The sequence below is a fragment of the Arvicanthis niloticus genome, chromosome 20 (assembly GCF_011762505.2).
Source record: "Arvicanthis niloticus isolate mArvNil1 chromosome 20, mArvNil1.pat.X, whole genome shotgun sequence".
NCBI classification, from domain to species: Eukaryota; Metazoa; Chordata; class Mammalia; order Rodentia; family Muridae; genus Arvicanthis; species Arvicanthis niloticus.
The window spans coordinates 48,892,558-48,905,921 of record NC_047677.1 but is presented as its reverse complement, the minus strand read 5'-3'; the positions used below and the strand labels follow the sequence as shown (position 1 = coordinate 48,905,921).

General features: G+C 47.5%; 1 protein-coding gene across 1 annotated transcript; it reads right to left on the bottom strand.

The window, feature by feature from the left end:
- Positions 1–2,105: 2,105 nt before the first annotated feature.
- On the bottom strand, positions 2,106–11,103 carry LOC117724268 (butyrophilin-like protein 1). Its single transcript, XM_034523966.2, is given in 11 exon segments — positions 2,106–2,555; positions 2,558–2,875; positions 3,771–3,797; positions 5,756–5,782; positions 5,974–6,000; positions 6,117–6,137; positions 6,865–7,065; positions 7,170–7,451; positions 8,397–8,750; positions 10,359–10,511; positions 11,027–11,103. Coding segments are annotated over 10 exon segments (1,539 nt in total). The 5' UTR covers positions 10,438–10,511; positions 11,027–11,103; the 3' UTR covers positions 2,106–2,352.
- Positions 11,104–13,364: the final 2,261 nt, after the last annotated feature.

Sequence of the window (13,364 nt, the reverse complement as noted above, 5' to 3'; positions counted from 1 at the left end):
CAGCAGTGTCCAGCGTCACTACCACTCATCATGGTTTTCATTTATTGAAGTTAATTTGGATTTTTTTTTGTTTTTGTTTTTCGAGACAGTTTTTCTCTGTGTAGCCCTGGCTGTCCTGGAACTCACTCTGTAGACCAGGCTGGCCTCGAACTTAGAAATCCACTTGCCTCTGCCTCCCAAGTGCTGGGATTAAAGGTGTGTGCCACCACTGCCCAGCCACTATTAATTTTTTATTATTTTAAATTGTGTGTGTGTGTGTGTGTTGGAGGGGGTATATGTGCATGTGAGAACAGTTGTCTGAGGAGGCCAGAACAATGTCAGATCTCCTGGATCTGGAGTTACAGGCAATTATGAACCTCTTGACTTATGGGCTGGGAATTATCTCAGGTCCTCTGCCAGAACAGCACATGCTGTTGACCACCAAGCCTTCTTTCCATCCCTGTTTCCCTCATTAACAGCCTCGGCAACACAATAAATTCCCCCACCTTCAGCAAGAGAAATACCTCAGCATTTTTCATACATTTGGATTCCCAAGATATGCATGGCATCGACGGAACCATGTTTGTTGGAACAGGATTTTGGTTATTTTCTACTTAAAATGACCACTTCATTTAAGATGTAGCTTAGACTGTTATGGAGTTAGTGTTTGTTTCCTTATCAATATTTGAAAGATCATTCTTGATATTTTAATACAATATACAATAATACAATGCTTTGGTTTCAGAGTCTTGAGGTTTGTTTAATTTTATTCCTTTGAATGTTGTTTTAGCGTCATGTTCAAAGGCATAGTCTGGTGACTGGCACCCATACAGAAGTTATTTATGGTCAGTTCTTCATGAAACATGCACAAATATAGAGTGTAAAAACTTGTGGAACAAAGCTGGACAGTGGTGGCACAGGCCTTTAATCCTAGCCCTTGGGAGACAGAGGCAGGTGGATCTCTGAGTTTGAGGCCAGCCTGGTCTACAGAGTGAGTTCTAAGACAGATAGGGCTACACAGAGAAACTCTTCTGACACCACCACCACCACCACCACCACCAAACCTTACGAAGCAAATTTACAGAGTAATTTTACTTATGTTAAATCTAGGTGTTATAATTGCTATAATTTCACAATAGCAAGGTTTGTCTCTGTTGTTTAATTTTATGGTAATTCAGTTAAGAAAACTGATTTGAGTCTCTGTTGCTGCTGTTCTTGTCTGTGGTGGTCTGAATAAGAACTGCCTGACAGGCTTCATATATTTGAGAGCTTAGTCACCAGCGAGTGGAAGTATTCAAAAGGATTAGAAGGATTAGTGGCTGTGCCATTGCTGGAGGAAGTGTGTCAAAAGCCTGTGCCAGGCCCAGCCCTCCCACCCCACCCCACTCTCTCTTTCTGCCTGCAGATCAGGACATAGCTCTCACTCCGTCTCCAGCACTATGTGCACTACCACGCGTCCCGCCATGATGAAAATGATCTGAACCTCTGAAACTGTAAGCAAGCCTCCAGTTAAGAGTTGCCTTGGTCATGGTGGCTCTTCATAGCAATAGAACAGTGGCTAAGGAACAACTCAGAGAGCAAAGGGTTAACATCATCTCAGGACTCCCAGGTCACACTCCATGACTGAGGAAGCCAGAACAGGAAGACAAGACAGGAACCTAGAGGCAGGAACTGATGCAGAGATCACGAAGGAACACAGTTTACTGGCTTGCTCCCCAAGGCTTGCTTGGTTTTCTTTCTTATATACCCCAGGACCTCCTGTCTAGGGGTGGCTCCACCCACAGTGGTCTGGGTCTTTGCACATCAATCATCAATCAAGAGAATGTTCTTCAGAGTTGCCTTCAGGCCAGTTTGATAGAGGCAATTCCTCCATTGACACTCCTTCTCAGATGATTCTAGCTTGAGTCAACTTGACAAAACCCAACCAGCACATTGTTGGCTTACAGTATGTTAGACATAAAGAAAGAATAACAGTGGGGCTCAGAATCCATTGTATGCTTGCATGAAAATGGACCTGTGCAGCTCTGTATAATTAGTAATAGTGACGATGATGATGACGATGATTATGATAATGAGAGGACCATGATGCACTGGTGTGCAAGCAGGGAGCAAATGTGATATCAGACTCAGAAAACCACGAATTCATTTATCTTAGGAATGATCAAACACATTTATGTCAAAAGAAGGAAGACTATTAACAATTATAACACCATGCACAACACAAATGGTCCGAGAATCTTGTCCAGGATCTGATCCCAGAGGCTCATGGAATCTCAGGTTAAGAGGCCTCCCGGCCAGAGGTCCCTGTACCTGGCCAGGAGGACCTTACAGGTGGCACACTGCAGCACCCACCCATTGAGTTCCCTGTGCACATCACTTAGGGCTGGGCTGTTGGAGAGAGCTCCATGAATTACATTTGAAGTAAGGATAGAGTGATCCCAAGAAAGTGTCCTGGGCAAAGGAAAAGATGTGTGTCTCATCAGTCATGTTATAGAAAGAGAGGTCGTTATCCTCCTGATCCAAGAAGATGGCAGTCTTCAGTGGATGTGTCTCCAGTGGCAGAGGTTCTTCCAAAAAATGTTTTGGGAACTGAAGGCAAGAGCCCTGTATTCGTCTCCCTTCTTTTCCAGGACTCTGAATTTCCTCAAGGAGCCTGTGGGTGATGCATCCTGAGTGTACAGCTCATAAACTCCTAGTGTCCACTCCTCCATGTCCTCGACATCCACCTCCCAGTAGTATCGCCCCAACATGAAGCCTTCCTGGGAGAGCATGATGATGTTGTGGTCTCCTTGTGAGCTGCTGACAGATGGATCTGCTGTCTCCTTACCTCTGTTTTCTTCTGTCTTTGAGTCAGACTTGTCCTGGGTAGGCATTTCATGATTTATCATCACAGGAGCTGGAGGAGGAAGAGAATGAGAGGAGGAAGGGGTGGAGGAAGATGGGAGGTGGAGAAGGAGGAGGGGTGAAGGAGAAGGAGGAGTGAAGGGGGAGGGGCAGAGGAGGAGAAGAGGTGGAGGAAAAGGGGCAGAAGAGGAGGGTCAGAGGAGAAGGAGGGGTGGAGGAGGAGGGGCAAAGGAGGAAGAGGAGCAGAGGAGGAGGAGAGATGGAGGAGGAGGGTCAGAGGAGGAGGAGGAGTGGAGAAGGAGCAGACAAAGCCACCACTGTAATGTTTTATCTCAATAACTGTGTTCAAAGCTAGCGCTGTGTGTAGGAGTCAACCAGACAAACAAAGGCTTAAGGAGACTGGGTGTGGAGAGCTGGCACATCTACACTCTTCGGTGTATTGGGCCGAGTCCTCTCATGGCACAGTCTGAGCTCTACATTTCTGCATCTCATTCTAGCTTGGGTCTTGGGAGAACATGGAGTGAGCCAGGACTTGAAGGGATTATGTAAGAACATTGTTCACCCCAAGTTCTAAATCAGAGTGTTGTTCCTCAATTATGGAAGGGGCAGTCACAAGCTGAGCCTTGGTAATTTCTGTTATCCAAGCTCAGTGGATCCCATGGATAAAAACACCCACTGGGCCAGTGTGTTGAGGTGGGAACACAACAGCATGGCTGAGTCTGGCAGTGGATTCCAGCACAGGCTCGCACAGCAGAATCTCTTCCTCTCTTCCACACTCTCAGCTTGAGCATGTGTCTGCCAGGAAGATCACATAAGACACCACAGAGCTGACTGGGGGAGTGGTGCTCAGTGGCTTGCCTGGTGTGTGCAGGGTTTGACACTCATTTCTAAAACGAGAAACAGAACCCCAGAAGCAACCTCTGAGGCAAATGAGCAAATGCACTCACCCAGCTGGAACAGTTCCTTCCTCCAGTCTGGAAGAGAGCAGAACAAACACCTGCATGCAATGAAGGCAAAGGAGGCGTGCACCCACTGCTCTCTCCCCTCACTTTCTCCTTCCTCTCTCCTTCCTCATTAAGCCCCTCAGACTTTCTAGTGTCCAGAAACTCCCAGCATGTGGGCTGCTCTCTGTGCTGCCTCAGGGCCTGCTCCCTAGAGACTCAAGGCAACAGGTGGAGGTGGGGGAGGATGAGAGTGGGGTTGGGGATGGGGGTGGGGGTGGGAGAGGATAAAGGTGAGGGTGGGCGTGGAAATGAGAGTGAGGATGTATAGGGGAGGGGTCTAGATGAAGGTAAGGGTGGGAGTTGGGATGAGGGTGAAGGTAGGAGTAGGGATGAGAGTGGGGATGAGGGTGAGTATAGGAGAGGGGATGAGTGTGAGTGTAGGAGTGGGACTGGGGATGAGGATGTGTGGGAGGGGGGATGAGAGTGGGGATGGTAAGGGTGGGAGTGGGGGTAGGGGTGAGAGTAAGGATGAGGGTGGGGTTCGGGGTGAGGGTAGGAGTGAGGATGAGGGTGGGGATGGGGTGGGGATGAGTGTGAGGGTGGGGATGAGGGTTGGAGTGGGTGATCAGTTCCTCTTGCTCAGATGTAGCAGCTGCTAGGCCTCCAGGTTTTATTCAGAACTTAGATAGGTCTGTAGCCTTGGGAGGAGGGACAGATAAGGACTTTTTTCCTGTTAGGTAGATCACTGGGGTCTCACTGAACCTTCCTCCACACACACAAAGAAATTAGCTTCTTATATGTAGTGGGGAGAGGACAGGAGTGGAGAGGAGTCCTCTCTCTCCATTCCGCAGTGAAGAGAGTGGCTGACTCCCCAGCTGCCTGAGCTCACGTGTCCATCCTCAGTGCATAGCTTTCTTTTTTGAAACCACAGAAAGGATTTAAAAAAATTTATTTTTAAATTTTATTTTATGTGTGTGAGTTTGCCTGCATGCATCATGTGTACTGTGTGAGTGCAGTGCCAGCAGAGGCCAGAGAGGGCGCCAGGTTCCCTGTGATGGAAGTTACAGGTGGTTAGGAGCCACCATACAAGGACAGTGGGAACTGAACTCAGGTTCTTTGCAAGAGTAGCCACTGGTCTTAGCTGCTGAGGTCTCTCCAGCCTCTGCTGGAACATCTTAAGCAAATCATTGAAAAGTCCCATTAGACATTGCTTCCTGATCTGTCAGAGGTCCCACTAAGTGTGCCCTGCAAGCACTCAGGCTGCCTGGAGTGTCCTGGTTTCTAGTTTATGTTCCTTGGGAACTTTCAACTTCCACAGGGTCAGAGGTGACAGCTGTGCCACCTATGTGTGGCACAATGTCTGATGAATGGAAATTGCACAGATGGGGCCAAGAAAATGACCTAGGGTATTTATGTACTTCATACACACACACACACACACACACAAACACACACACACACACACCCCACTTATAAACACATCGCACACTCACACATCACACACACTTGCATACACATCACACATATACTCACATACACACACCCCCAGTCACACACACACACATCACACATCACATGCACACACATTCACTCACACATGTGTACACACTCATACACATCATGCATATACACACATTCACACACATATTATATAAACAATAACTCTAGTTGCTTTTCCTTTTTCCTTAGCTATAGAAAATAACTGACTGTTTGAATCCCCAGCAAAAATGACCACAACTTGACAGGCGTGGTGGTGTATACCTGAAATCCTAGCATTTGGGAGGTGGAGGCAGGAGGACGAGGAGCTCAGACCCAGCCTCAGCTACAGAGCATGTTGTGTGAGACCCTGTCTCAAAACACTTTCTTCTCGGTTTTTTTTTTTTTTTTTTTTTTTTCAGATTGCAAGTTGACAGCCATTAAAGTGTGCATGTACAGGTTGTGTGTGTTTAAGGGTTACTGTCAACACTCAATGCCCAGGAGTCACTCACCAGGGTAGAGCAAGGCCTTCTTCCAGTCTGCAATAGAACAGACCCAAGACATTTGAGTACTGACTTCTGGCCCCACAAGTCCACCCATCCCCCATTTCCTCTAAGTTTTCTGCACTGGTCACCATTAACCCTTTCAGTCCCTTCATCCCCACCCTCAAAGGCTACTGAGGGGGACTTTGCATCAGGGAATCTGAGGTGCAGGACCCATGGTCTCTTACCTTCTCTGTACAGCGCCTTCCTCCGATCTGAAAACAGAAAACAAACAAGCAAAAAGCCCAACATTGGATACATGACGGAAGTGGGGGCGGGGGTTGGGGAGGAGAAACAAATGTTAAGGAGAGGAAGGAAAAGCTAGACTCACCTAGGTCGGCCTGGAGGTCATCTGAAAGAAAAGGGAGGTGTAAAACCCGTCAAACTGAGTGTCAGCCTGTCCTGAGCCTGGACAGTAGCTAATGAATTAGGCTTGGCGGTCCCTTTGGGGCCATAATAAAGGAGATGAGCATGCGCATAGGGACACTGTAACCGGATAAGGTGCTATGGGGTCACAGAGCAATGTCCCAGCTCCTTGGGAGTTTAAGGCGTTTTAGGGCTTCTCAAACCCAACCCCTTCTTGATTGATTGACGAAAATCTGATACTGGAGAACCTGCAGCATTGTCTGGAGGAGTGTGGGCGTGGGGGCTGAGGGGAGGGGAGGAGTGTGGGCGTGGGGGCTGAGGGGAGGGGAGGAGTGTGGGCGTGGTGGCTGAGGTGAGGGGAGGAGTGTGGGCGTGGGGGCTGAGGGGAAGGGAGGAGTGTGGGCGTGGGGGCTGAGGGGAAGGGAGGAGTGTGGGCGTGGGGGCTGAGGGGAGGGGAGGAGTGTGGGCGTGGTGGCTGAGGGGAGGGGAGGAGTGTGGGCGTGGGAAAAGCATGGGACTGAAGGGCAGGGTGTGAAGGCTGTGGTTTGAGGCCACAACTCAGAGGTCTGATGTGTCCCCCCCACCCCCCACCCCCCCGCCTTTGTTCTCTGTAAGACAGATGCTCCGTGGAACCCCTGCATCCCGTGTTTCCCCAGCTCCCCAATCCCCAGCCTTTCCACAAACCGAGACTGATTCTGCGGTCCCCATTATACCTCTGACCTTCAGTGCAGTTTTCGTCTCCTTCTTCATCTGAAGTATTTCATCATGTTCTTTTGAACATTTCTTCATTTCTCTCCTTTTGACTCGATGTTCTTTCCAGGCAGCGAGGCTGATCCCACCAAGGAGGAGCAATAGTATGGGGAGCGAGCAAGCCAGGGCTAGGCTCCATGGACATGTGGTGGGGAAGAAGGGCTCTGACAGGGTGCATGAGGATAGTCAGAAACTGGCCTGGTGGTCTTTCAGCTCTACTTCCTCCCCTCCCTACCCCCCACTCCGTTAGAGTTCGGTCCTCACCTACCTGGGAGGAGGATGGCCTTCGATTTCTCCTGGTTGTAGATAGGATTTTGGATGGAGCAGATCACGTGGCCTACAGCTCTATCTGTGACCAAAAGAGACGCTTCCACGTGGAAGAGCCCGTCTCTGTCTTGGACCTGTGACTCAGAGGAGGACAGTAGAGTGTCCCCGACGGTGTCTCTCCACTGCACCTTGGGTTTTGGGAACCAGCCACTTGAGGAGCACAACACTCGGATCCCATCATTCTCAAGTCCTGTCATGTGAACAAGAGGGGCAGAGCCTAAACCTGAGGAGAGAGGACAGGAGCTTGAGGCCAGCGGCCTGAGGGAAGACGACCTTCACTATACCTAAGAGGTCAGCTGAGGCTACCCTGGGATGCTGCTTGACCTCAGCTTACTGTCTATGCGTGTGCGTGGACTGGCAGAGGTTAAGGATCGTTCTAGGAAAAGTTAAAACTTGAAAATTGGCCCAATTTTTATTTTCTGTCTTGGTTTACTGAAAGTTAATGCTAGAGGGTGTCAGTGTTACTACCAAATATACTTTCTGGGGTCTTCTAAGATGTGGAAACAGACTCAGAGGGTTGGACAAGTGTAACAGTGAGCAGAGTGCCCATTGTGCAAACATAAGGCCCAGAGTTCACTCTCCTGAAGCCACATAAAAACTGGGTGTGGTGGCCTAAGCTCGGGAACCAGACAGGTGGGTCCCTGGGGTTCACTGACCACTTGGCTTAGCTGAAATAGTGCGAGGCCAGTGAAATTCCTGCCTCAAAAGACGTGGTGGACAGTGACTTGGTGTTGACCTCTGCCTTCTACACATACACAGATATACACATATCTGTGTAAACACACCTGAATGCACACACACATGCACACAGACAGGCACATACACATATATACACACATACCACATCACACACTCACACATACACCAAACGCATATACACACATACACAGACACACACACACCACATGTACACACACTCACATACATACACATGCACACACACAGGTACATACACCTATATGCACACACACAGACACACACGCTGCATACACACACATTCACACACCACATACTCACACATATTGCATACACACCAACCACATATACATACACACCACATACATGTACACACACACACACACACACACCTCTTAGGTTCAGAAATGTAAAGTCTGTGATGTTAAACTCTGACAATAACAGTTACATCATGACCCTGTGCCAAGCTCACCTATGACTCGAAGCTCCCTGGAGACCTCTTGGGAGGTGAAGTTGTCTGTAACCTGACAGTGCTACAGGCCATCGTCAGAGGCCTGGACCTTCTGTATCTGCAAAGCCACACTTCCAGTGTCGATGGCATGTCTCACCATCTGGGTCCTGCCTCGGTACTCGGGCATCTGCACCTCTCCTTGCTCCTGCCCGTTGTGGAACACCAGCACAGCAGGGGTAAGCTGGGCACGGTACCATCGGATGTGCATGCGAGCTGCACTCTGCTCAGGAAACAACTGGCAGGGCAGGATGGCATCAGTTCCCAGCAGGGCTGTGATGGTCTCAGATGGTCCCTTCACAATAAACCAAGACACTTCTGGGGACTAGAGACATATTGTGGAAGCAAGTTAGAGAAATGAGACTTAAAACAAATAAACAACCCTGCACTTTCATATTTAGGAAACTAAACATATTTTTTCCTTTGTATTACTTTAGAAGAAGTATTAAATTTTAACAGATAAAAATTTAATAGTTATATAAAAGTGTATAAGTTTCTCGATCTCTCGCTCTCTGTGTATATCTATATATGTGTGTGTCCTTGGCACTTTTACAACATCAATGCTTGTTCAGAAATATTAGCTTCTTCGGTAATTAGAATCGACTTAAATATACAGCCTGTTTATTGTACAGTTTAGAACATGGACATTCTTCAAATATGACAACATAGCCAAGGTCACAAAAGCAGCAGCAGCAGGAGGGAGACAGGGAGGGAGGGAAAGAGGGAGGGATGGATGGAGATTGGGAGGTAGGGAGACAGGGAGGAAGGGCAGGGACAGCTGTGCTGGGGGACTCTGTGTGAATTTAGAGTTGGTGGCCCTGGCCATGAACCCTAGGGAGAGTGATGTTCTGGGCTAGGAGTGTCACAGTGGCCATTGCTAGAGTGGGGACAGGCTCTTTCCAGTTCTGCATCGCTTCCAATCATGGGATGCCTTTGTGACCTGTTCTCATCTACCTAACACCGGGTGTCAGCATGTACACATGTCAGCAGCTCAGTGTAGAAAGTCTATTTCACTATTTCACAGTGAAGTGGAGAATCATGGTTTCACATGAATGCGATTGTTATGCAGCAGTTTGGGCACTGAGTAACATAGCACTTCATGTTATTACTAGAAATAATCCTGCAATAAACGTCACACAATGCATATACACAGATACACAGATGAATACGTACGACGTACGTACATACATACATACATACACATACACACGGATACAAAAAAGATTTTACACAAAAATTTACAGAACTTTGAATCCGTATCCATGGACATGAACACTTTTGCTACTCGGGCTAGCTGTGCTTGGTGGTAGACAGTTGTCTAGCTTGTACAGTGCCCCGGGTTTCGTCTGAAGTTTTATATTTGCCCCTGTGCCATTCACATGGTCTCCTTTCTGAGTTTTCTCCAGAGTCTGAGAACTTTATCTAAAAGATGCTTTTGTTTTACAAAGGAAGAGAATAAATGATTTATTTAAGGTCACAACCTAAGAATTCTTAATCCAAACTCTTTGTTCTCCTGTGTACAGAGAACTCCCAATGCATACCTTCCTGTCCACACATCCCCAAACCATGAGCTAGCCTCTCCACATTTAAACTTCTTGACATGCAGCTGGCCACAGCAGGGAGAAAACTCACACACTGTGAACATACAAAGGGTATTTCAACACACAGACACTGTGAAATAGTGAAATAGACTTTCTACACTGAGCTGCTGACATGTGTACATGCTGACACCCGGTGTTAGAGGCCAAACTCACCCACACTCAGTGAAGCTTTAGGTAGACATCACAGTTCTGAGTTTTACAAAAATTACCCAAAGGATCAGGGAGGATATTTTCTTGGCCAGTAGATGGCCATGTGATTGCATTTACACAAGAGAAGTCATTCAACACAAGACAGTAAATACAGCACAGAAGGCAGAACACTGACCTCCTGAGACTCCAATAGACACCAGGAGGAGCAGAGGGAGGAGACAATTCACCAGAGGGAAGGCAGGGGAGCCTTTCATCTTCAGAGTGGAAGGTCAAGTCCAGGTTCACCATAGAAAGGCAACAGGTGAAAGTTCTCAGGAAAAAATATTCCCTGTTCAAAGACTTACTGTTATTCACGGGTTTCTAACTGTGTCTTCCACAAAACCCTTAAGACAAAACCCACCAATCCCACCCCTCTCCAGGGCCTTCCATATCTTCTCTTTATCCTGAAGGCCAACAGTTTCCCTGTGGACGTGGGAAGCTGCCAAGTTCCCATTTTCTCTTGCCTTTCTGTGAGTTCATGGTCTCAAGGGGGATCTTAGAGCTGGATTCTCTGAGTCCGGAATAGGACAGTGAAGCCACACAAGGAAGTAGAAACTCCCACACTCAATCTATCTTCATTCTTCTTAATTACTTATTCATTCTTTTATCTGTTTATTTACTTACTTTTTTCCCAATAAAGGGACCATTTCTCACTATATCCTCATGACTTCAATCCTTCTGTAGGCCACATCTCCATCAGAAACCACAAACCCTCACTCACCATCTGGACAGAGCTGTGGGTTCCTGGAAGCCCCAGTGATCCTCAGTGCACCCCTAAACCCTGGCTCTGAAGACCATCCACACCTGTGTTACTGTGGTTGCTGGGGCCAGAGTGTCCAATTTCCATAGATGTTTTTGGTGGCAAGGAGGACACACAGGGCTGTCACCAGGTTCTGCTCCTCATAGAGGAGTCTAGGAGGAAGCTGCAGCCATTTTCAGCTTTCACTTTAAGGCTGGAAGTAATCAAAGCTCAAGGGACTTTGCACTGGGCTGAGCCACAGACTGATAGGAACTTGAAGGTCTCTTTAAGATATTTCCCCCCTTAAGCTGCTTCCCACGGGGCTAGGGAGAGGCACTCAGGTATTGTGGTCAGATCTGAGGGTCACTCACACAGCTAACCAATTCAAACAATAAAGCCAAGAATGCTTCTACCCCTCCTGCCATGATTGATTTCTGGCCATATGTGTAGAGCCTGGGTCACATGGTGTAGTTCAAGGACAACCTGAACTACATAGGACCATGTCTTAAACAAAATAGCAGCAAAATGGGGGCTCTTTCATCTCTTAATAGGCTTGCATTTAAAAAAATGTATTTCATGTGTATGGGTGTTTGGTCTTCATGGGTATCTATGCACCACTTGTGTGCAGTATTCATGGAGGCCAGAAGGGGACATCAGAACCCCTAGAAGGAAAGTTGCAGGCAGGTGTGAGCTGCATTATGGGTGCTGGAAACCAAACCCTGGTCTTCTGCAAGGGCAGCCAGTGCCCCTAACCACTAGGCCATCCCCCACCTCCCCTATTTTGCATCTTCTTGCTCTTCTGTATATTATCACCCCTTTGCAACTGCTGAAAGTCTCATGGTCTTAGTGAATATCTTCCCTGGACCCAAGTTACAGATAGTTTTGGGCTTCCTGATGTGGGAGTTGGGGGCTGGGAACCAAACTCAGGCTAACCACTGAGCCATCCCTCCAGCCAAATCACGATTTTCTTGACTCTTGTAAGTTTTTTCCCCCTATCATTGTGAACAAGAAAATAATTGTTCTGGAATTCACAGACTTTCCCTCTCCTTGCTCATCGGCAAAGAAGAAAGATGGTGAGAGGCCAGATCTTTTAAGTACAGACTTCATTTTAGAAAACCTGACCTAAGTTTGAACTCAGGTAAACTAACAAGCTGGTGTTAGTTTCCAAGTTGTCCCCCAACAAAACCTGAGCCTAGCTCCAGTCTCTAGGCTAATCCCCAACAAGACCAGCATCTCCAGGTTACACCTTCAACAAGACCATTGTCTCCAGGCTATTTCCCCAACAAACCTGCCCCCTCAAGTCCACCCCCTGCCTAATGACCACCAATGCAGAGGGGAGCAGAAGGTAAGTTTATGATATGACTCCCAGCACCAGACAATTATGTTAAAGGCCACAGTAGCTTTCCAATTAGATGCTTGCACACGCACTCCCTACTATAAAGCCTTGCTCCGATAGATATTTGGGACTGCCCCACCACCAAAACCATCCTGTGTGGTGCATTGAGGAGACCTGAGCTAGCTGGAATAGAATAAAGACCCTGTTGTCAGTTGCATCAGATTGGCCCCTGTCTTTTTTTTTTTTTTTTAATCAAACACTTTCTTGACTTCCTTGGCACTATAATGGAAGGGCCCAGCTGACACTGTTCACACTGTGTGCACCCCATCTGGATGAGGCAGATTTAATCAACGTCCATGGAGGATATTTCTAGGCCTGAGTGAATGAGAATCAGAAAGTTGAACCGTGTCTCTGTCTATTCAATTCTTTCTTTAGTGAATTCGAGAACTAACCAGGAGATGACACTGTATCTAAGCATCAGATACATTGTAATAGAGCTTGCAAGTGCTTGGCTAAATGGTTGGGCTATAGACACCCTTGTTTCCCATATGTTAATTTATATAGTCTCAAAAAAAATAAGGACATGGGTTACCATCCAACACACAGTCAGATGAAGAAACGGAGGCACCAAAGAAACCTGTAGCTCACTCCAAAGCAACAGTATCAGAAGATTAACTGAAACTGTAACCATGTAATGGCTCTATTGTCTGCACTGAAGCTCTCTTTTCTAATCTTATTTTGTCTTCAGTTTTGAGACCATCTGAAGGATGGAGAGGGCTGACTCCCTGAGTTTCCTGGGAGGAACCTTCTTGCCTCCAGTTTCCTGAATCCCTTAAATGTCCACCCAATCCATCTTTAAGGACCCTCAGTCCCCTGAAACATCTGGAGCAAGATTCTTAGAGCCATGCAGGCATCCAGGAGGAGGCAGGGCAGGGTGACCCAGTCTGGCTCCCTCTCTAAGGTGGTGATAGGTTCTAAAAAAAACCTTCATGTCTCTAAGAATTTAGACAGTGTGAGTTTGCCTGATGGTCTCCTGGATGATGGGCAAGAGGGAAGGAGTGGGGGAG